The following is a 24,938-nucleotide window of genomic DNA, read 5'->3' on the forward strand; positions in this document are numbered from 1 at the left end:
TAATTCTTATCTCAATTACTAAGTAGCAAGACAGTTTAAATTTACTTTAGGTGTGATTTAAGTAGACAACATTTTTAGGCATATTAGAATTGTACCGTTTATTTAGAGTCTTTGGATTTTTAAGATCAGTATTTAGAATGGATAGCTATAGTTTTGGTTTTGGTTGTTGTTTTACTTGACGGCTAGTCCATGCTAAGCACTTGGCACGAATTATTGTATTTTAGTCCTTATAATAAACTTACAAAATTAAATATGTACTCAGTTTAAAACTTTCCTACTAAATTATAATACGTATTGATGAAAGTACCTAAATCATATAAGTGTATAGCTTAATGATATATCACAAATGAACACAATTGTAAAACAGCCAGCCAGGTCCTAGGTAGAACAGTATTGTCATTCCAGAAGACCCAGTTGTGGCCCCCCCCATCATAGTCTCCCTGTCTTCTCCTCAGAGTTAGCTACTCTCATGACTTCTAGCACTGTAGATTAATTTTGCCTATTTTTGAACTTTATGTAAATGAAATCACAAAATGCCTGCTTTTTTTTAGGGGGGGAGTGGATTTGGCTGCTTTGTTTCATTATGGTTGTGATAGTCATCCATTCTTTTCTTCATTTTTGTTGCCATGTAGGATTCCATTAAATAAATGTAGTGCAGTGTGGATCTATTCTGCTTTGATGATCATTTGATTTGTTTCCAATTCAAGCTATGAAGATGAATGCTTTTATGAACATTCTTATACAGATCTTTTAGTGAACATATGTACACATTTCTTTTGAGTATACACCTAGGAGTAAAATTGCTGGGTCATAGATATTCATACGTTCAAGTTTAAAAGATATAGTCAAATAGTTTTCCAAATAGTTTTCTAAAGATACTGCCATATCCTTGTCAGCACTTGGTGTGATCAGTGTTTTTGATGTAGCTATTTTGGGGGGTATGTAGTGATATCTCATTGTGGTTTAAATTTACATTTTCCTCATGACAAGTAAGAATTAGTACCTTTTCATATGTGTATTGGCCATTTGGATAGGACCAGTATGATGTTGAATAAAAGTGTTGATACTAAGCATCATTATTCATTCCCAAACTAAAGTGAAAAGTATTTTCCAAAGAGAACTTTTTGCGATTTTGATTGAGATTATGTAAACTCTGCAGATCAATTTTGAGAGAAAGAACACTTTTACAGGATTGAATCTTTTAGTCTAAGGACTTGGTATATCTCTGAATTTATTTAGCTATTCTTTATATCTTTTTGATAAAATTAAGATTTTCTTTACATCTTGTACCTTCTTTGTCAGGTTAATTCCTAAGTTCTTTGTGTTTTTTTTATGCTATCGTAAATGGTTTATTTAAATGTAATTTTCCGTTTGTTATTGTTGTATTGAATTTTAACTCATTTTTGTATAAAGATTTTTAACTAGCCACTTTACATGCTGTTATTCATTCTAATAGTTTATCCATAGTCATTTAGATTTTCTCTGTGTATGCTCGTATCTCTGAAGGATGACAAATGTCCAGTAAAATGTTGAGTAGATTTAGTGCTGGTGGGTGCACTTGGCTTTCAATGATTTATTATTAATTGTGACGGTTGTTTCAAGGTTTTAGGTATCCCTTATCCGGTTAAAGCAGTTCCTCTTTATTTTCTACACCCTTCCTTCAGGGAGGGTGTTTGCGTACGTCTGCTTGGCTGCTTATGGTAACGTTAGGTTTGTGAGATTCATTGATGTAACTGTATTTAGTTTTCGTTTGTCCATTCTTATTGCTTTAAAACATGTGTTTTATTGTTTGTGCCCCAATTTATCCATTCGATTATAGATGGGTATTTGGTAGAAATTTTTTAACTTGTCTGTCTTCTGTACTGTAGTGTGAGATTCTTAGAATCTGGGACTGTGTCTTATTCATGTGTACACACAGTAAATATTTAGTGAGTCATCAAGTGATTGTTGTTTATGTATGCAGTCACCACATTTGTTTGAAATATTTGTAATAGAATTTAAATACTCTAAAATTTATAAATTCAGAGGCTGTTTTAGTTTGTGCTCTGGTTGACATTCTCTATAACAAAACTGATCTCTGCTCATTCTTACTGTCATTTATTATGATTGCTTATTTATTTGAGCATTTGATGAAATTTAATTAAGCACTTTTTTTATATGGCTTTTTATTGTCATTTTATTGTTTAATTTATCCATAGAGTATATGTATTTCTTGAAGTCCTAATACTCAGTATAATGCTATGCTGTTGTAAGAATTCAATTAATATTAATTCACTTGAATAAACAAACTTGTATGTGTAGTTCAGGTGACTTCACCAATTTGTGGTTGAATTTGTTCATCAGAGGAGATTGTTGTTTTACCTGAATTTTATATGTTGTATTCTTTGCCCACAGAGTGAAGGCAAGAGATCTTTTAAAATTGATAATGATGACGAACCACATACTTCTAAAAAAGATGAGGTTGATCGAGCTGTGATATTGTTCAAACCGATGGTATCAGAGCCAATTCATATACACAGGAAGTCTCCACTTCCAAGATCTAGGAAGATGGCTACAAACGAAGTAAGTATATGTATCAGAGCATGTTTTTCATAAAGTAAACTAACTATATTTTAATAAAACAGAAAAGAAAATACAGCTTTAATTGTGGAGTTTGGGAACCTAACAGATTTTTAATTGTCAACTTTGTCTGTTTTTCAAACTTTAAAAAATATAGAGGCAGTTAGAAAATAATAGAGATTAGTTTCAGAATTTGGAGCTTTATGTATAGTTTTCATAACAAAATTGAATAGAAATTGTAAAATTAGGCCTTTCTAAGAACTGATCCATTTTTTTGTCTTTTCACTTTAGGTTATTCTAATAAAGAACTTTTATAAAAGTATGATTTAATGGATCAGGAATAATTTTTGGTTAAAAGTAGTGAAGAATTGCCAGAGATGCTTCAGCAGCAACTGATTCCAATGACACTGTAGATTAAGATATGAAATTCTAAATTGTTAGCCTGATTGCAAAAATCAGTATAGGAATTTGAAAATGTGATGAGAGAGTTGAAAAATTTACTTTTCTATTAAGATCTACAGTTAAATAACAGGCTAATTCTTATGTTCACTAATAGAATAACATTTAAATAACTACTAAAATAACATTTAAAAGGAAAGTTGAACAGTTGGAATGTAGCTTGTTAAGTAAATCTTTAACATCTGTATATATTTTTATACTTTCAATACATGTATTTTGGGTTATCTGTATTCTCTATAGGATGATTCTCCCAGCACTGATTGAGATCAGTGCTTATAAATGTTTTCTTAATGCTCCAATAAAAGTATAAAGCAAGAATTTCTCTTTAAGATAGGAAGAACCATCAACTTTTATGTGAGAAAAATATTTTTTGTTGATAATTAAATATGCGAAGTCGTAAGAGTTAGGTATAACATTATCTAGCAGTTGGTGAGTAAGAATATAAACAACAAAGAATTACGCTCATTTCCACAGCCCCAAATTATACAAACATAAGTGCTTTATGATTCTCAAATTTCAAATATATATGAAATTTGACAATTGTATATAGGAAAACACCCATCAATAAAATAGATTGTTGTCATTTTGATGGAAATTGTATACTAGTTAGGGTTCCTGTGAATGTGATACATATTTTAAATTATAAAAGAGGATGATTAGCAATTGTAGAACTTGGGATTATTTGTTCTATTATAGCTTAATTTAAAAATGAGAAACGTGGTGTTATGTTCAGGTGTGTTTAATTTCAGAACATCAGGAAATGACATATATTAATATAACCTAAACTACCATTTGTAGTTTAGGTAGTGAACGCAGTGATTTTGATGTTGTTGAACAAAGCAGTCTGCAATTAATTAATCAGATTGTTCAGAATTTCACCGTTTAACCTTCTCCTATACTCCAAAAAGCCTATAACATGATACAGCCACATGTATTGTGAGTCTTCATTTTGCAACTCATCTGTATTTGTAAAATCTTCAACAAAATCACTGCCCTTTGTTAACTCTTAAAACTCAGAACACATTTATAAACCTTTTTCTCATAAATACTTAAATAGTTGCTTTCAAGAGATTATTTCTATGCCATGCTAAACTTTTACTTCCATAAGGTAAATTATTCAAGTAAAACCTTGAAGACTTTTTCCAGCGTCCACCATCTCCATGGATATCAGAAGTTTGTACTTCCAAAAGACACACAGAGAAAAAGACTATTCTCTTCATTTTGTGCAAGTAGATTTTACTCTGTCCTCACTGTCTGAAACCTGAACATGCAAACATGTAAAATGAGAATGTTTGCTGCATGTTTTGCCTATTGAACTCTAAATAATCTTTGGAGGGGGTAAACAGATAGCTTGGAAGTGTAAACAAGTGCAATTTGAATCCATCTTATGATCTCTAATTTTTTTTTTTTTAAGTCTGACAGACAGATTTTCTTTTCTACGTTATATACAGTGAAATCTCTTTAACAGTTTGCACAATTCTTTAGTGCTTTGGATTGAAAAGTTTACCCAATATAGCACAAAACCTCTTGAATATATAAAATTAAACAATACTTTCCATATTTTTTAAATTGCTAAGATAGAAAATTGTTAAAATCTTTCCAGTTAAAGGGAAGGGACAACTATTAAGCAGTATAAATATTTTGTATATTTAAGATAATGAGGTAATTCTCATAATTGTTAGCACATACAATTAGATTTATAAGTCATTCCTATCAATTTCTCAAATATTGGAATATTTGGCTCCCAAATTACTGTTTAATAGTTTTTTAAAAATTGATAAGCAAATGCAAACAAACTGTATTTTTTTTTCTTTCTGATCATTTGGCTCTGTTGTATCTAACTTTGCATGCTCTGCTTTTTTTTTTTTTTTTTTTTTTTTTTGCCCCCTTTCTCACTTCCAGGAAGAGAGCCCCCTGAGTGTGTCTAGCCCAGAGGGTACTGGTACCTGGCTGCATTATACCAGTGGTGTGGGTACTGGGCGTCGAAGACGCAGATCAGGGGAACAAATCACTTCTTCCCCTGTCTCCCCCAAATCATTGGCTTTCACATCCAGTATTTTTGGCTCATGGCAACAGGTTTTTAAACTTTACTTCATTAAACATTTTTCCTCCCTGCATTCAGAGCAACATACAGCTGTCTTTGAGGACATCTAATCCCTTATATTTTACATCAGAGTAAATCCTTCTGGTTTTTGAGTTCGTTTCAAAATGCTTGTGATATCTGACAATATTCGAGGAAAGGAAACCACTTACATTGCATGTGTTTATCGTTTTTACTGGGAGGGTTTTAAATATCCAGGATTAAAAAATTAATCAGTAAAATATCCACTCCTGGAACTTTATCTTGTTAATAAAATTTTTTAAAAAGGAAAGAAATCTTTCTTTGCCTTAGTTGTCCTTTAAAACATTCAGAAACAAAATTACATAATTTGATGGTTAGAAAATTTAATAATCTTTTCCCTCATAATTGAAAAATTAGATTCCATTTGGAATTTGCTGAGAATATGAACATATTTTAAAATATCAAAATTTATGTGGCTGTGTGGTAATTAGCAGGATATATCTAATAGTGATCGTTCTCTCCTTTACTTTTGCATTATCTGGAAGTATCTAATTTAAAGGATACATACAGTATGATAATTTTTTAGTTGTATAATATTTTAACGCTCTCTTTAACATAAGAGGGGGTGGGGCCAGCCCGTGGCGTAGCGGTGCACGCACTGGTGGCGGCCCGGGTTCGGATCCCGGGCCTGCACCGACACACTGCTTGTCAGGCCATGCTGTGGCAGCGTCCCACATAAAGTGGAGGAAGATAGGCACGGATGTTAGCCCAGGGCCAGTCTTCCTCAGCAAAAAGAGGAGGGTTGGCATGGATGTTAGCTCAGGGCTGATCTTCCTCATAAAAAAAAAAAAAAACGATAAGAGGGGGCAATGTATATGTGCCCAGGACAATATGGGTCAAAATAAAATGACTTCAGAAGGACTTTCTGTGATGACATTTGGAAACTTAAAATACCAAGGGTTTTTTTTTTTTTTTTTACAATGGAAGGTCTGCTGTTACACGTGACTTTTCCGAGAATTTCAGCAATTTCCTTTTGGAAATATAATGCATTTGATTATAGGAAAAGGGATTATGGTATCCATTAAGGCTGTGAATATTTAAAGGTTACTCTGATAAAGCCCGTGCATGGATCAGTAATTGTATGGTGACCTCAACAGTCTTTGTCTGTCTTTTCTTTCGTTTGTGATTGTTTTTCCCCCCCTTCAAACACAGGAGCTGTTTAAGAGTGGGCATTTGGCTTCTTTTAAGAGAGAGTGAAATTATATCAATCTATTAATTGTTTCTTTTCATCTGTCTTGTTTTATTCATGGTATTTCATTCTGAATGCCTGCTTCGCACCACTTCATTGCAAGGACCTCATATGAAATGGACTCCCTTCAGAAGGGGATCTTGCATGATCTTTCATGTTTTATGTATTTCTACTAATATTTATCATACAGCTTATTAACCTCTGTCTGTCTGGAACAGGCTGCAAATGAAGTATGGATTTTTTAATTTATTTTACAGTTTTACCTCATTTATTTTGCTTTCCTTGTGCAGGTTGTATCTGAAAACGCTAATTACCTGCGAACACCGAGAACACTTGTGGAACAGAAGCAGAACCCTACTATAGGTATGTGGTCTAAAGGAAATTGTGTTCTAAACCTTCTTAAACTCACTATTTGCACACATGTAAAACTCTTCAGTGGTGAAAGCATGACCAAATGCTATGCTTTAGATTTTATTTAATGTTATTTTGAGTTACACAACTAGAAATATACAATAAAGTTTATGAACAAGAAATAACATCTAATTTTGTTTCATAACCCTTTTGAATGCCTGTAATGTAAACTACTTAGTTCGATTGCCAATTCTAGTTTTTAATCTTATATTTTGTAAGTTAAGATCCCAACATGTTTTAATTTGGAAAGGAAACTTCATTTTTCCCAGTTGATAAAAGGTGAAAATATGCTATTGCATACAAAAGAGAACTTCCTACTATTCTGATTAAAAAAAAGTTTTAAGGGGCCAGCCCAGTGGCGTAATGGTTAAGTTCTCGTGCTCTGCTTTGGTGGCCTGGGGTTTGCAGGTTCGGATCCCTGGCATGGACCTATGCATCGCTTATCAAGCCATGCTGTGGAAGGCGTCCCACATATAAAGTAGAGGAAAATGGGCACGGATTTTAGCCCAGGGCCAATCTTCCTCAGCAAAAAGAGGAGGATTGGCAACAGATGTTAGCTTAGCGCTGATCTTCCTCACCAAAAAAAAAAAAAATTTTTTTTTAAATGAGTAGTGTTTCCAATCCCATCTGGGTATATTAATTTTCCCTTTCATCATCTCTTAAGGGAAACCAAAGCAAAACTAATGCACAGTGGCAGTGTTATCTTTATTGACCTATAGAACATAATTAGTTCTTTGCTAACATTCAAGCAAAGCAACGTTGAAAAACACCTTTCTAAACATATTTGGTTTTAAGCTCATTGTTGATAAACTATATGAGGTAATGGCATATTATTTTCTGTAAGTAGTTGTCTAAATAGGTTTAATAAAAGCAAAAATAAATTTCATTATAAGTTTCAGCTATGTACGCATTATGATCGCTATACTAAGTATGTGAACTGTCCATTGATGTCTGCATACTTGAAGATCTTTCTTTAGTTAATTACGTATAGCTTATGTTGATAGCTTTTAATATTCCCACAGTATCTTGCCAGAAATATATATATATTACTCCTTCCTTCATGTATCATAGTATATTTGATGGGAACTGATTTAATCCTTATCCAGCAGTAAAAGTTTTGCTTGGGTATAAAGACTTTTGCTACAAGTTAAGCATCAATTTATACTGGCTGTGTTTTATCTGTTAATAATGTATTTCATTGGGGTCTTATTAATTAAGATCTTAAGTCGTTTAAGTATTAGAAATTTAAAGTGATTTAGGCCTGGATGACATAAAAGAAATTATTCTTACCCGTTCTTCTCACAAATAAGTAAGCTTTGATTTGCTTTATTTCATGAAAAATATTGATAATTTTTAATGCAGGGGCATCAGAAAAGATTCTTCATTTATAGACATACATTCAAAAATATTGATTTAATATGACTTTGTGCTAGGAGAAGTTTTTTTATATGACTTCATCTATCTGCTCATGTAAATTGATTGACAGAGTCCTTTATCATCCTAAATTAATTTTTATGGTAGTGTTTTTAATACTTTTAATATGTATATGTCTAATTATTGTGTCGGCATATTATTTTCTTCAAAGAAAACATTTCCTCCAGTGTTAAATACCCCTATTTGTACATATGATAAGTGGTGGTGGTGATTGTATTAAAGTTGACATTACAAGCAAATTGTGAGCCTGTTCAAGGCACTGCCAAATATGTGTGGTAAGAGCCAAGTTATTGCATGCTGCATGAATTCCCAATGTGAATGGAAGAACACCCGTTGTTGTATGTATTTTCTCTAACTCCCATCAGGGTCTCACTGTGCGGGCCTGTTTAGCACCTCGGTGCTCGGGGGTTCTTCAAGCGCACCTAACCTACAGGATTATGCTCGTACTCATCGTAAAAAGCTGACCTCTTCTGGCTGCATAGATGGTATGTGCACACATGCACACACAGATTCATACCTACACCCATGCACACATCCATGAACATACAGTATTTCTCAAAGGCAAGCCTAAGGCCACTGACTGATTCAAGTGGAATCCTAGCACCCTTTGCTTAAATGACTGTCAGTGCTTTATTATCCACAGCTTGGAATCATGTTTCATCAACAGTTAATTGTAGTTAGGCTTACAGTACTTGTTCAATGAGTAGTTTTTTGAAATGTGAAATTTAGAACTGCGTGATGTGTATTCTTCTTTTAGATAGTTGATAAGCCGTATTATAAAGAATGAATCTTTCTTTGATCTTTTAAACTTTTGTTCACTGTTAACCCTTAAATTTACTTACTGATACTGATCTAAATAAAATAAAGTGAATAGAATGTTTATAAGTAGAAGAAAATATCATCTTGGCAATTTTTTATAAAAATAAATATAGGATGAGAATATTTTAGGATCCCTAGTTGAAGGAGATCCTCTCACTATTGTTAATATACCTTCAGTTTTAATATTCAGGGTATCTTGTGAGGCGCATGGAAGCTTGTCCCTTTTGTTAATAGGAGTGTTTATTAGCCCTTTCAGGATTAGCTTTATTTAAAACTTTTTCTCGTGTATCTACAAATTTACTTTAGTCAGTAAAACATGGATTTACCAGAATTGCCAGCTCATCCTGCTTCTTTCTTTTGTATATTTCATTAAACACTTTGCCTCTATCATCAAGCCATTTTACTTCTTCTAACCAGTATTTGGCTTATTCCCCTCTCTCATTGTCCCTTCTGCATGTCACCTAATTCTAACCTCCTTATTTATTTGTTTTTCCCCTCTTTTTTTTAAGTGTCCTTCCTTTGGTAGCTGTTACGAATTTCAGGTACCTGTTTTTCTCTTTCTCAGACGCCACACGCGGTTCTGCTGTTAAAAGGTTTTCTATCTCATTTGCTCGACACCCAACCAATGGTACGTTTTGCTTTTATTTTAAAAGATACTCCCCTGCTTCATCCTTTTTTATTTTTTTATTTCAAAATGTGGGGTAAAACAGTATCATCATTTCTCTGTCCTTAATTTCAATTGGCATGTGATTCCAACTTATTATTCACCCAAAGTACTGATACTGTCTAGCTCCCTTTTTCATCTGTAATTTACACAAGAATTTAGTGCGCTACTCATCAAACTTTTAAGTGACCACAATGATGATGAGTTTTAATACTAAATTAGCACCTGAAAATTCCATCTAATTTCTCAAGTGATCAGCCTACACAAATTTAAAAAATACAACTAATATTCTTTATTTTCTTTTTAATTCTTAATAATTTTAATGTTTTTTTCCTTGTTGATTTCTGATCACATGGTTATTTTACTGAGCTATTTAACAAAAATGCAGAGCCACACTTGTCAAATAGCCAAATGAGATGCGTCTTTGAAAAGTCCTTGGGAACCAGGGGATGTAGATTTCACAGTGTAACATCTTTTATCCCTGGCTCTTTGTCTAAAGCAAAACCCAACTCAGTCTGGAGCACTCTGAAAACTTCACCCAGCATTCACTTTGACCTCATGTGGCAATATGGTTTGCTGTTAAGCAGCCAATTCTTTTTGGTACCACTGCTTTTTGTTAAAATTTGGAGTATTCCTCATAGGAAGAAGACTAAGCTAAAAATCTAGAAAGCTGATTCAATTAAATTTAATTTTTGAGGCTAAACAGGAAAGTGTTTTGTGGCCATTATTTATAAGCTGAATTGTTGCATTCTTACAGCTTTACATAGAGCTTGTTCTTGTGGGCAAGAGGGAGTATTTACTGATTGTTTTTAAATAATTAGGATCAAAGAATTTAAAAGAAAGCATACAAGTTTTTGCTTTTATTCAGAATGAAGGTACTTTTATTCCTGGAACTTTTTTTCTTTTTCTTTTTAACTGCAAATAAGTCTTTCAAAAACATTTATGAAGCTAAAGGATTGAACACAAGTTTATTAGTCACTCTCCCCCTTCCGGATCCTTTTACAGCACACCTAAATAACAGTGCACTGATACTTCTTGAAGGTGGAGTAAGAAGATCTCATCTTCAGCAAGTGAAAATTTAGCCTTAAAGCGTAATGTGCTTTCCCTTCTTTGTAGCTGTTTAAATGCTACTTTTTGAAGAAAAAGATTCTTAATTGATACAGCTGCAGCTTCTAAAGAACCCATATGTATAAGAACCTCTAGAAGAAAAACTGAAGTCATGAGAAAAACAGAAGTCACAAAATTCTAAGAAGAGATGTTGCAGGTTTAAAACTGACTACAGTTTTTGTGCAGATTGCTTATGTGTTTATAGCCAGTATTGCAAGTTTTATGTAGGAGAAATCTGTTTACTGAAGCCAAAAAAAAAAAAAAATCCTTTTGTTAAATTTAACAGAAAATAGAGTAATTTTATATTATTTTGGTTTATGCTTTTAAAAAAATGTTGATTTTCCACACATTGTGTGAGTTAATGCATATAAAATGCATTCCTTTCAACTCTAGAAATACTTCATTTGGCTTTTCAAGATTTCTTTTTTTCTTTTTTATATTATGTTGTCTTATCTGTCCTATGAATTGTCGTTTGACTCTTTCTTTCACTTTTTATTTCCCCTAACTTTCATGTTATTTCCATCTTAACACATATCGTGGATTTACCCTCCCTTCATCTTTAGTTCAAGGAACATGGTGAAACAAGTATCTTCTGACAGTGCTTTACCTTATTTTCTGGGCCTCTGTGCAGAACACCTACACCTCTATAGGTGCTGGTCCGTTTCCTCTGTGGAATTTCTAGGCTCCAGTGGTATGTTTTTATAGCTTCTAAACATGACAGCAGGGTGGCTTTTTAAATTGCTGCGCTAACCCTTTCATTGTGCATTAAAGAAAAGGTTTACTAAAGATAAATGGAAAAAAATATAGTCCAGAGAAACTCGATTATATTGTTATTTGCCTGTTATAAAATCTAACAGGCAAATGCAAGAAAATAGTTGTTACAAAAGACTTGTAAATACTCTGAGGAAAGGATAAAAATCCACATTGTTAAGTTTAGTGTAATGCAAAGAAAGGGTTTGCGCTTATTTGCATGAATCTTGTACTTTAAAAAAATGCAATACTTGTGCAAGCCTAATTTCTTTAGTGCTTAACTTAGGGTGCTTTAGCTGCTGTTATGGTATTATAGTTGTCTTTTGTTTTTCTTTTTAAGTATATGTAATGTTCTGTCATGCTGTGGTTTGTACCTGAAAATCAAACATACCAGTTTTGCAAATCCTTTGGTTATTTTCTAGGAAGATTAGATTCTCTTTTAACCAGTTTCCCTATTCTAGCTAAGAATTAGGCAGTTCTTGGGCCAATATTTCCTCCCAAAATTAAATAAATATCAGTCAGTGTTAAAATGAGTAGATGACTATTGAAGCAGAGCGTTTTGCAGTCTATTTGAATTTAATTAACTTTTACTTTTTAATTAACAATATTAGATTTCATATAAAACTTTAAGTATTAAAAGTAGTTCCTTCAGAGGAAAATTAGTTTGGATTTTTGGAAGTAGATGCAGAAAGACTTGTTATTTTAGGTATATGAAAGCAATTTTAAAAGCCATTCAGTTGAATAAAGTTTACATAAACAGGTAATTTTTATAAAAAGCAAAGAACCTATATCCTATTTCTTAAAAAACAACTGTATATTTAAGTGCTTTTGTTTCACTGATGGTATTATTACATATCAGCATGGTTTGTTTCCTGAAATTTTTGTATTTCTGTGCCATTGTTGAATGCAAACATGTTTGTATTTTGTATTGCTTTTTACTTGGCCTAACTTTACTCAGCTTAGCAATTTCCAATAGAATTATTGTGTTAACTCAATAAAGGTAGGTGAAATATATTTTGGAATTTTAATTTCAGCATAAATGAATGAATGTTGTTTTGGGGTCACACTAGAGAGTATGGTTGGCCTTGGTATGACTAGAAGAGTATTTAAAATCACACTTCACGCATAATTATGTAATTGTTTTTCAACAAGAGGTTACCTTTAGCATCCTGGCATCAGGGACACATCATGGCATCAGCTTGTTCACCTATCAGATAGACCTGATTTTAAAAAGTAAAATCTGAAAAATTGTATTTTTTTCTGTCTTCTCCCCCAGGTTTTTTTCTTTAAGTATTATTCTTAGATTTTACCAAAATATAGAATGAAATTGTGTGCATGCTGTACTATGTGATTACATTTAAAATGAAATCTTTGTCACATCTTGTTCCAACCCCATATTGCATAGCATCTGGTGTCATGACTTCAGAGATCTCATGTGTTTGCATGTGATAGATTGAAAAGACCTAAACTGTCCAATTCTAAGCAGTGGTCTTCTTCCTTTCTAAGTAATGATTTTTAAATATCCAACTTTTTTTTCGTTTTGTTTTTTTTCCAGGCTTTGAATTGTATTCCATGGTGCCATCTATTTGTCCTCTAGAAACTCTTCACAATGCCCTGTCTTTAAAGCAGGTGGATGAATTTCTTGCTTCCATTGCTTCTCCATCAAGTGAAGTTCCACGGAAGAGCCCTGAAATTTGTAGGAAAATTATTGTTGTTATTGGATTTGGGGGCAATAGATATTATCTGAATATAAAGAGAATTACAAAAATATAAAGTCAAGTAGTGGTAGTAAATAGAATTTTAGGAGAGAAAGGGGTGAAAAGGAATATTATTTGGGATTCTTTGGTGTAATATGTAACATACCACTTTTCTTGACTCCCAAAAGTCTTTTTTCTTACAAAAAGGGAAAAAAAAAATCGAAGACCCAGCAATAGAAGTTGACAACATAATATAGAGTCATGGTCTTTTTCACATTCCTATTGTATGTCATTTTATAATAAACTTTTAAAAAATTACAAAATATCGGTCCACATTAACCCACACATGCACACGTGCCCATCCCCTCACCACTTTTCATAAGTAGTCATATTGATTCAGAAAGAGCTCTTGACTAAAGAGAGCAAATTAGGACAATTGTTTTTCAAATGGTGTTCTTCAGAAAATATTTTGAAGAAGTGAATTCCTATGTGTGAAGAAAAGGGGTTCATGGCTAAGTATGTTTTGGAAACTGTGTATTATATCCCACCTCCCTTTGGAGAGGTCTAGTTACGTTAGCATATAAACAGCTAAGGTTCTTCTGTATACCCAGATTTTCCAAAACTTATTTTTTGAGAAAATCCTTTTTTGGCTAACACGTTCAAACATCCTGTAGCGCTATTCTGAGGGACATCATTTGGGGAAATGTTCAGGGCTACCTTTTTAGGTGTGAGAAATAAGCTGGCTGTTGTCATTTTCAGCTCTATAGGATCCTTTGGCACGTTGGAATTTCCAATTAAGGAAACATTAGTTTGAGGAGAGAGTGTTCTTAGAGTTAAGAGTCTTGCTAGTCCTAGTCATCTCTTAGAAAAGCTACAAACTTTCTGTGTGTACCATTTTACCTTTTGTAAGGAGACTGCTGTAAATATGTTTCTCCCAAGAATAAAATTGGAGGTCTTGGAATGAAAGCCACTTTCATGTCTTGTTATTCTCTTCCCTTTCCTGGGCCACCACATTGTATTATTCTAGAGAGTTCTATTCACATTGTATTCTGCTTCCAATCATTGATGGTAATAGAGAGGTATCTTGGTGTGAATGTTCTAAAAGATTTTGCTTTAGGAATGGTTTTGGGAAGTATTCATTTCAAAATTTGCATATGAATATGTCTGATTCTGAGAATTGATAACACTCCAAATGAAATAACTTCTCCAAGCTATAAAGTTAAAGTCAGGAAAATGAAGGATGTTCATCTCCTTTTATTCTCTGATAGCTCATCGAGTGGACAATGCTGCTCCTCAGAATGCAGTAGAACCTGAATAAATTCTCATTTTCTCTTTTACTCCTCTTTGTACTTGATGCTTCACTGCTTCCCTGGGGCAGGGATTTGTAATCTTAAAATAGAGATTAAAGAAAGATTCTGATTAGTAAATAAGAACTTAGGGTAGGTATCAATACTATTTAGAATTTAGAAGCTTTTCAGTGAGTGACTTAAAGGTAAAAGCAGTAATGACATCTGTATGTTTTGGAAAGAGAATTTTGGTGGATTTACGAAAAGATAATCTTTGAAGGTTTTTTCTGTGGGTGCTGTTATTTTATGAAGGCTTCATTTCTGTGGTTAGTGAATTCAGTTCGTCAGAGTGTATTATTTAGGTATATTAGCTAAGGGAAGGATGTTAAATTCCTTCTCTGGTTCTAATTACCTCTTTATATTGTGGATACAAGTTGTACCCCAATCCCTCTAGCTCTCTTAAAATTTCATGTCGTTACTTACTAAGGGAACTAGATAAGAAAGTAAATATAGTTAATGCAATTCATAGAATTGGATAAACCTTGGAGTTAATTCAGTTCATTGGTCTTCAAACTTTATTCCCAAGAGCTTTTGGAAGTTCCATGAGGAAGAGAGAAGGATGCTGAATGGTTAGGCCTTGTGTCTTCCATGGCTGCTTCAACCACAGTATCTACTTTGATCCATTTTATTTAAGATTTCATTTGAGAAAAATTTACTGTTTAAAGGAAAAAATTAGACACTGTTGAGGAAATCAACTAGTTAGTGGTCAAGTAAGACCAAAATGCAGATCTTCTGAAGTGTATGATTTTTTCATTCTTTTTGAATATTAAAGGAAATAGGGTGCCAATTATTATGGAAGTATCTGAATGCTATTTTGTAGTGTAACTGCAGAATTAATATTTAGTAATCATAGTATATGTACATTATTTATACTTAACTTCCTGAATTGTCAAGGAAGTAGCATCATAATATAGAACTATATTGATTTTTGTGGTATTTATAACAAGGGAGAAGACATTAATCTTCTGTCATTCAAAAAATTTTTTCCTCACCTAGTACAAAATTAATCAATATGTGGTAACTAGTAGATGGCTTACAGTGGGGCACTGATAATATCAGATGGGGGGGAAAGGTGTGGAAATACCAACTGGATAACTTAGAGGTGGAAGTTAACAGAATAGGATAAAAAATGCAAGCAGGAAAGCGCTAAATAAAGGTGAAGTTAGTGCTTCATATGATGTTTTAGGGACGTTTTCATCACTTGTATATTATTTCATTAGTGACTGCTTTGAGCTTCTGCCAGTGGAATTTATGTTTGTTCACGTAGATATCAACCACCTAAGCCACGTTTGCCGTAATTGGCCCAAGTATTGATTTTTCAGAGACATACTGTTTATTGCTGTTGGGTCCTCCTCCAAAATTACAAAATTAGGCAAATCCGTTTTTTGTTATCTCCCCACCTCTGTTTGTTTAAGAAGCCAGAAACACATGCCAGTAGCTCCCCTACTCTGGCCTATCCTTCCCCAGAGGACTCCATACTTAAGATTATCCCTACTTTTCCTTTTCACACCTCTTAATCTCCCCACCTTGATCAGAAAGAGAAAAAAAAGGCTTTAAAATTCCCTTGCGTGAAAATAGATCTCAAGTGGGTAGAATTAATATAGGAAGATAGTCTGATTTACTTAATTACTTGTAATCTGTTTAGTTTATTCTTAAATATGACAGTTTAGTAGACCATTGTGTTTATAGATGAACTATCCTTGAATCTCTACTTGATATTTTTGAGAGAAAAACAATTTTGTCTTCTATTACTAGCAATAACACTATGCCATCAGCTCTCTGAGTTTCTATCAGGGCAGGATAAAATTAAATCTGTTCTTGTTGACATTCCTTTGGTGAGTACTGTTAAATGCTAATTGTTTGCAATATAAACAGAACATCTATTTGGCCAAGAACATTAGAGAACTTTTTATAGGAAAGATGGTTTGCTGAATTTACACTGCAAACCCTAGTCTGTTTTCTCCTGTTATTATATATATTCATAGGACCACTACATATGTCATAAGAAATTTTCTAAACTGTAAAGATAAAATTGGCAGGAAATTATTGAATTACTATGTTTGTTTATTTTTTTTCAGCCTCTACAGCTTCACGTTCCAGTCCAGTAATGAGAAGAAAAATATCTTTAAATACATATACACCTGCAAAGATCCTGCCGACACCACCAGCTACCTTAAAGAGTACTAAAGCAAGCAGCAAACCAGGTTAGGAGTGTATGTGATTTTGTGAAGTCTGTGTATCAATTAGAGAAGTAATAATAGCTTGCTTTTTAAGTGTAAAATCTGTTTTTAAGTGTAAAATCATTACACCTCCTGGAGTGTAATGATCCTAAGGGTTAAAAATCTATTATTGTAGCCTATTGATACGTTTGCATTTTTTCTCTAATTGTCCCCCCTCCCCCTGCGTCTGTTAAGAAAATTATTTCATATACTTTTCTCCAAACTAATTTATGGACAGTCTTCTTTTGCTTTTCTGTTGAGCCTAGGCATCATTCTATGTGAAGATTTTTTTTCTCTTTCTTTACAGTATTTTGATATCTCCATTCTCACTCTGATGGTATGACTACCAAATTCAATTATCTTTTATTAGCTTTTTTTTATTTTAAGTTCTTGGCATGTTTGATTGTGTTGTTGATCCTTCCTGAGATATTTTCTTATCCTGACTCCCGGGATGTCACTCTGTCTTGATGTTCTTTCCATATTTCTGATTCTTCTATCTTCTTGTTTGATGGTTCTTCTTCTTTCTACTTTGTTACCCCAGACAGGGATAATCAAGTCTATTCATTTTTTTCTTACCCTGTGCCTTTTTTCTTCCATATAGCTGCAATTCCATGTGGCTGCAAAGCTTTGACTGTCTCCTTCCTCATTGCAGATGTCTTCATTCTTTTCCTCCTTTTAGTGCTCTCAAATATTCTTTTGGTTAAAAGTTTGCGCTTGGGAGTCAGAGGGACCTAAAATAAAATCTCAGCTCTGCTACTTATCAGCTATATGACCTTGGGCAAATTACTTAACCTCTCTGATCCTTGGTTCCACAGTCATAAAATCAGGGTAATAGTACCTGTTTTATGAGGTTGTCAGAAATGAATGCAATAGCATATAAAGTACTTGGCACACATAGTAAACACTTACTAAATGTTAGCTGCTTTTGTTGTTGTTATGCTATAGCCAAACTATTCTCTTCAGTTTTCCCCAAATAAATCCCTGTAACACTGATGTCTTTTTTTTCCTTCTAAAATGTTCCCTGTCTTACCTTCCACTCTTCAAGACCCAACCCAACCCCCTCCATTGATGATGTATTTGTATGATTTTCAAAACAAGAGCTCTGATGACACGCTATACTACTGATTTGATCTATTATACCTGATTATAGCTCTGTCAGAATACCAGGCCTTATAAGTCAGAGGCAGTATCTTAAAGAGATTTGAACCTTGTACATTTCTAAATAGTCAGTACATGCAGCTACAGACAAGTGAAAAAGTACAAGTGAAAAAGTATCTTAAATGTAAATTGTGGTGTGTTCCCTATACAACTCAAAGCTAGCATTTGTATAGTTCTTTATACTGCAAAACACTTTCTTATTCTCATAGTTCTTACCGTAGCCTTCAGAGATCAGTACCATTCTTAGGACCATTACAGATGAGGAAACGTGAAGAGAGGTTGTGACTTGTCCCTGTTCACGTAGCTAGTAGTCAGTAGACCTGAGATTTAAATACCCTTTGAATCATGGTACGTTGTTCTTCCCTACATATTAGATACATAATAAATGCATTATTTCATATACATTTTTAAATAATAAAGATGAAATGGTGTTTTCAAATATAACACAAGGCAATCTTGCATTCCTGGGATGAACCCTACTTGGTCATGATGTATGATTTTTTTAATACATGTTGCTGGACTCAGTTTGATTTTTGAGGATTTTTGCACCTGCATTTGTGAAGGATATTGGCCTGAAGTTTTCTTCTTTTTGTAGTGTCTTTCAGGTTTTGGTATCAGGGTAATGCTGGCCTCATAAAATGATTTGGGAAGTATTTCTCCCTCTTCTATTTTCTGAACGAGTTTTTCTAAGATAGTCATTTCTTCCTTAAATTTTGGTAGAATTAATTTTGTTTCATTTTTGTGGCAGTTTTGGGAACTTGTATTTTTTAAGAATTTGTTCATTTTATCTAGGTTGTCAACTTTCTTGTTTATTATCCTTTTAATGAATGTGGTAATAACTGTTATTCATGATACTGATAATTCGTATTTGGGTTTTTTTCTTGATCATTCTCACCAGGGATTTATCCATTTTGTTGATCTTTTCAAAGAGTTAGATTTGATTGTTTGGTTTTCTTTTTGTTTTATATTTCATTATTTTCTTTTCTTTATTATTTTCTTCCTTCTACTTACTTTGGGTTTACTTTTTCCCCCTATTTCTAATTTCTCAAATCACTGATTGTTAGACATATCTTCTCTTGTTATATAAACATTTAAAGCTGTAAATTTCTAAGTACTTCTTTAGCTACATCTCACAAAAGTTATGTTGTATTTTCAGTCTCTTTCAGTTAAAAATATTTTCTGATTTACTTTGTGATTTCTTCTTTGAGTCATGGAGTATTTAGAAACATTGATTAATTTCTAAATATTTGGGGCGGGGCGAGGTTTGAATACCTTGTTACCAATTTCTTATTTAATTTCATTGCAATTATAAAACATACACTATATGATTTCAGTCTTTTAAAGGTGAGGCTCTTTTTATGGCTTAACATTTGGACTTAGTACATTTTAAATATACCAAGTGCGCTAAAAACGAATTTTTTTTGCATAGTTCATTGATGTAGCATTCTATAGTATCCATTAGGTCGAGATTGTTGATAATGTTATTAAGATCTTCTGTGTCTACCATTTTGGGAGATGGGGTCACGTGCAAGGAAGGGGAGGTTCTGATTGTTCTATCAATTGCTTAGAGAGCACTTTCCACTCACAACTGTGGAATTGTCTATTTTTCCCTTTAATTCAGTCAATTTTTACTTTGTGTGTTTTGAAGCCCTGTTTTCAGGTGCATATATATTTGCTTGTTATGACTTCCTGATGTATTGACCCATTTATCATCATGAAATTTCCCTCTTTGATATCTAGTAATGCTTTGTCTTCAAATTTATTTTATCTGATGTGAATTTAGCTACTTCAGGTTTCTTATGCTTACTATATGCGTGGCATATTTTTTTAACCAATCTGTATCTTTATATTTAAGGAGATTTTTTGTAGACAGCTATATATTTGGCTTTTTAAAGAAGCCATTCTAACATTGTCTGCTTTATAGTTGCAGTGTTTGTAGTCCATTAACATTTAATGTAATTATTGATGTGGTTGGGTTCTACTGTTTTATTTTCTATTTATTCCTTCTGATTATTATTATTATTCCTTTATTCTTTCCTGCCTTGTTTTGTATTCATTATATTTTAGAATTTCATTTTAACTTACCTGTTGGCTTTTTAGCTATAACATTTTGCATTATTCTTTTATTGGTGGCTGTAAATATACATCTCTAACTTTTCATGGTCTACTTAGAATTAATTTTATACCACTTAAAGTGAAATGTAGAAGCCTCGCAACTGTATAGGTTCATTTACCTTCCCCTCCTCCCGTCCTTTACACATAGTTACCCATATATGTTACTTCTACATATATTATAAAGGCTGCATACAATGTTGTGATATTTGCTTTAAACAGTCATGTATTGTAAAAAAATTAAGAGGAGAAAAAAGTCTTTTATTCATCCACATATTTGCCATTTTTGATGCTTTTCATTCCTTCTTCTAAGTCTTTGTTTCCATCTGGTTTCATTTGCCTCCAACCTGAATCCTTTTAGCATTTCTTATGCTGTAGGTCTATTATTATATTTGAAAAAATCTTTATTTCACCTTCATTCTTGAAAGGTAATTTTGCTGGACAGAGAATTCTGGGAAGAAAGTTTTTTCTTTCAGCATTTTAAAGATGTTGTTCCACTGTCTTCTAGTTCCCATTGTTTCTGATGAGAAGTCTTTGTTAATCTGAATTGTTGTTCCCATGTATGCAATGGGTTAATTGATTATTTTTCTCTGCCTGCTTTCAGTGTTTTCCCTTTATCTTTGGTTCTCATCAGTTGGACTATGGCATACTTAGGATCTTTTTTTTTTCTTAAGTGATAATCCTGGTTGATGTTCACTTTTACCTGTCATCTCCATTCTGCTGTTAAACCCATTTAGTGAATTTTTATTTCAGATATTTATTCTAGTTTTAGACATTATTTTTGATTCTTTATAGTTTTTTCTTCTTCAGAGATTTCCCATGTTGTTATTCATTATGAGTATATTTTCCTTTGGTCTTGAGTATAGTTAAAATAGTTGTTTTAAAATTCTTGTCTATTAATCTGGCTGATTTCAGGATTAGTCTGTGTCAGTTTACCCATTCTCAAGAAGAAGGATGATTTCCTGTTTTTTCATATATTGAGTAATTTTGGATTGTATCTTAGACATTATAAATGATATATTGTAGAAACTCTGGATCTGTTATATTCCTCCAAAGAGTATTGGGTTGTTTTGGTTTTTTTAAAGCAAAAAGTTAACCTTGGCTGAATTCAGATTGCAAAACTGTGTCCCTTGAAGTGGCTGGCAGCTCAAATTTCACTTCACTTCTTTTAGCCTTAGCTGGACTTCTTGGAGCTCACTCTGCTCATGCCATAAATTTGATCAGGGTTTATACAAAGAATTGAGGGCTCTCCCTTTCTGGGATTTCTTACTTAACTTTCCAGCAACCCTAGTTGCCTCAATACTTGTCTTTTGGTTCTTCATGCTAATAAGACTGAGTTTTATGTTGGAGTTTTAGCCATTCCACACAGTGCAGACTGGATCCTGTCCTTATGCCAAAAGCTTTAAAGGGGGGGTGGGGGGCAGGGGGGACTCATCCCATGTTGTTTCCTTCTTCCAAGTGTTGATTCTTTTCTAGTATATGCCTGCTTTTATTCACTCTTCAGTGTCTTCAGGTAGTTGTTTTTCATATTTTATCCAGAGTTTATACTTGTTCCTGGCAGGAGGATTGGTCCGACAGGAGCTTACACATCCGTACCAGAAGTGTAACTCGGCGTAGAATAACTTTTGATAATTCATTAGGGCTTGCTGTTGGTTTGGATGTTGAAAGATGAGTCCTAAGTCAAGAACGTTTCTATCTTTCTAACCTTTTAGCTGTTTAGATAATGGTGACATAGAAGCTATAGGAGAAAATAGATGTTTATAGGGAAAATGATGAGTTCAGTTTTAAACCTGTTAAGTTTGTTTCCTGTCAGATATCTATATAGAGATTTCTAGTAGGATATATGGGATATACAGATCTGAAGGGGAGGGAAAAGGTCTGGGCCAGAAGTATAAATTTGAAGTCATTATCGTTAGCTCAATAGATGGTAGTTAAAAATGATGGAAAAAATTAGTTTCCTAGGAAGAATGTAGAGTGAAAAGAGAAATTTGTTTTTTGAACACAGCCCATTGACATTACTTTTCTGTATTGGTGTTGAATTCCAAAAAGTAAAAAATGCTGTATTACATGTTTACAGTGTTTCATTTATATCACAATTCTAACATAAGATGAATTATTTTGTTATTCAGCCCGATTACTTGAACGTGGATTGCTTGTGAAAATCTAAGCAATAGTTCTTCTTTTTTTGTATAGCTACCAGTGGACCTTCTAGTGCAGTTGTTCCTAATACCTCATCTCGGAAAAAGAGTATAACTAGCAAAACAGAAACGCATGAACACAAAAAAACCACTGGGAAGAAGAAATGAAATCTTCTTAGCAGAAACTGGAACTCGTTATACTTATAAAAATCATGTATTCAATAGAAAAAGACACGTAATAAATCTTGACTGAAACTGTTAAAGCAAGTAATTTGTGTTTTCTACTTAGACGTCTCTGTCTTCATTTAAAAATGTTAAATCTAGAGAATTATTTGTATATAGTCAGGTAAGGAACTTTTATCATGATCTGGAAATGTTTAAAACAATGTTTATTTAGCATTTTATGAGTGGCAAAACCTATGGTGATGAAGATCTGTCATCCTTAATATGATGTTTACATGTGCCTATGATAAAGAAAAGGAATATAAAAGCCCAGCTGGCCTGTGCCAGTGTCACACCAGTGATGCTCTTTACTGAAGAATCTGTGAGGTGGCCTCTGTACGCACTTTCATTTTCACGGGATTGCGTCTTGGCTGTAAAAAACTGTAGCCTGGGTTGAAATTTGATGGCCAGGGTTACATATTGGGAACTTTTAAAAAGTATATTTCCAAAGAGATTTCATTGACCATTAAGATTAGAAACTTTTTTTTCTCCCAATTGTTAGAATTACATATATGCTGCAATATTTAATAACTGGAGTATTAGCATATGGGTTATTTTTTCAGTCTGTGCTTTGAATTTTTTTATTGCGTGTTATTTAAAATATTACGTATACAGCTGGGATAACTACACCTTTATGCACATAAATTTGTATATTAATTTGTAGAAAATATTTTCTTTATGTATTTCCTTACCATAAGGTGCTTTTGTTCATCAGGAAAATTTTGCTTCATATATTGGCAAGAAAGACATCTTTAGAGTTTCTTTTTAAGAGATGTAGTTGACAAGTTCATAAATGTTACACTTATTTTCAGAATTCTTTTTGTATCTAAGGAACTTAGTTCAAAAATGGAAATCATCAATGTGAAAAGAATATCTGAATTCTATAGTTAGTAGATATTATGTATAGCACCTGTTTTTACCATTTCCGTTCTTATCTCTAGTGTATCAGTTGATCTCACTAAGAAAGCTTAAAAGATGGAGCATTTGTAATAAATGCTCTTTTCAAATGATTAGATTTTGAAGGGATATAGAGATCATTGTGTTGTGATTTTATGTATGATGTGAAAAAATATTTATTATCTTTGGTGCTTTTTTTCCCCTAATGCACAAATAGTTACAAACCACTTGAAATAAACTGTAAACCAAACAGTACAACCTAAGAATTCTATGCATTGCCAGTCAGATAACTTAAATTACTAAATCTTTAGTTTGAAGCTTATGTTTAGAAAAATTATTGAATTCTCGTATAAATATAACTATTAACATTCTTCAAAAGAGACTCTCTTAACCTTAAATCATCATATGTGTACTGACTTTTAGTAAATAAGCATATTACATGTTAGTTTCCAAAGGTACCAGATGCAAAAGTCACAAATACATACAATTATATATAAGTTCATATACTTGACAAGAATGTAAATGTATTATATGGAGATATGTCTTGTAAACAGTTGAATGTACCTAAGCTTTCTGTATGTGAAAATGTGGTTAATGTGCTCATTGTGTGACTAAGGAAACAACTTTTATTTTTAAGTGGAACTGAATTAAAGTATTTTATTTCCAGAATCAGAGAGTGACTTAAATGGCAAATAATTTTTTATTTTCTTTATCTATTTCCTTTCTTTATCTGTTTCCTTTTAGCTTTCAAAGTAGAAAGAATGAGGAAAACTGTTTTAACATTAAACAATGCTTATCTTAGATTATTACATATAATTTCTTATTATTGGCTATACACATCACAGTATATTGCTTTCCACAGAAATTAACTAGAAAGTTCAGTACAACTCACTTTTTCCATTGTTATTCAAGAACTGTGATTTCACTGTAGTCACTAAATTCAATAATATTGCTATGTAGACTGGACAGTCTTATTTGCAAGAATCTTAGAATCATTTTCCAAAACGAAAAAAAAGTCTTTTATATCAGAGCAAGAAATTATAGTTATCACTGTTTATTCAAAGTTTTACTGAAGTCTGTTTCTTACTTTATTCTATCCCTGGAAGGTGTATTTTTTAATTTGTTTTTTTTTTTAATGCTAGATTTCTTGCCGCCTAATGCTCCAACCAGCAAAGTGATGAGAAACCACAGCTGAGCAACTGCTGAGTCATTCTGGGATATTAGTCGTCATAGTGCATTATTCAGTCTTTTCACCCTTAAACACCCTACATCTGAACTCAGACCTAACTTTGCCCTTGAAGTCTAGCGCCGGCAAATTCTGCTGCTCTGGTTCTAATGAGTTCTCGTAGTCCATTCTCAACTACTAGCAAATGTTTTTGGGGTGTTATGCCAATCTTGAGTTAAGGAGAAAAGTGTGCTAAACACCTTATCTCATGTTTCCTTTAAGTAGGAAATGGAGGCAGAAGGGAGACAGTAAAGGGACAGAATGTGTAGCAGTGTGCTTACATACATAGAGCAAAAGGGCTTTAGGTGGCAATTAAGAGAGAAAAGTTAAATGTTTAGTTCTTCAAAAAATATCTAAAACTCTTTAGACAAGGGAAAAGTTGGCTTTGGTCAGGACCACCCAGATTCCCT

General features: G+C 33.0%; 1 protein-coding gene across 9 annotated transcripts in view; it reads left to right on the forward strand.

Annotated features, from left to right (window-relative positions):
* Positions 1-22,447, forward strand: part of PPIP5K2 (diphosphoinositol pentakisphosphate kinase 2) — a 73,512-nt gene extending 51,065 nt beyond the window's left edge. For 5 of the 9 annotated variants that reach the window (XM_058537010.1, XM_058536962.1, XM_058537034.1 and 2 more), the window contains 7 exons: positions 2,395-2,562; positions 6,620-6,692; positions 8,540-8,659; positions 9,559-9,621; positions 13,070-13,210; positions 16,636-16,761; positions 22,240-22,447. In XM_058537010.1, coding sequence (XP_058392993.1) covers positions 2,395-2,562; positions 6,620-6,692; positions 8,540-8,659; positions 9,559-9,621; positions 13,070-13,210; positions 16,636-16,761; positions 22,240-22,352 — 804 coding nt within the window. In that variant the 3' untranslated portion in view covers positions 22,353-22,447. Of the gene's footprint in view, positions 1-2,394; positions 2,563-4,920; positions 5,095-6,619; positions 6,693-8,539; positions 8,660-9,558; positions 9,622-13,069; positions 13,211-16,635; positions 16,762-22,239 lie in introns of all 9 variants that reach the window. The other 4 variants (XM_058537081.1, XM_058537117.1, XM_058537172.1 and 1 more) reach the window with 3 other exon arrangements.
* Positions 22,448-24,938: the final 2,491 nt, after the last annotated feature.

Source organism: Diceros bicornis, chromosome 1 (assembly GCF_020826845.1).
Source record: "Diceros bicornis minor isolate mBicDic1 chromosome 1, mDicBic1.mat.cur, whole genome shotgun sequence".
Taxonomy (NCBI): Eukaryota; Metazoa; Chordata; class Mammalia; order Perissodactyla; family Rhinocerotidae; genus Diceros; species Diceros bicornis.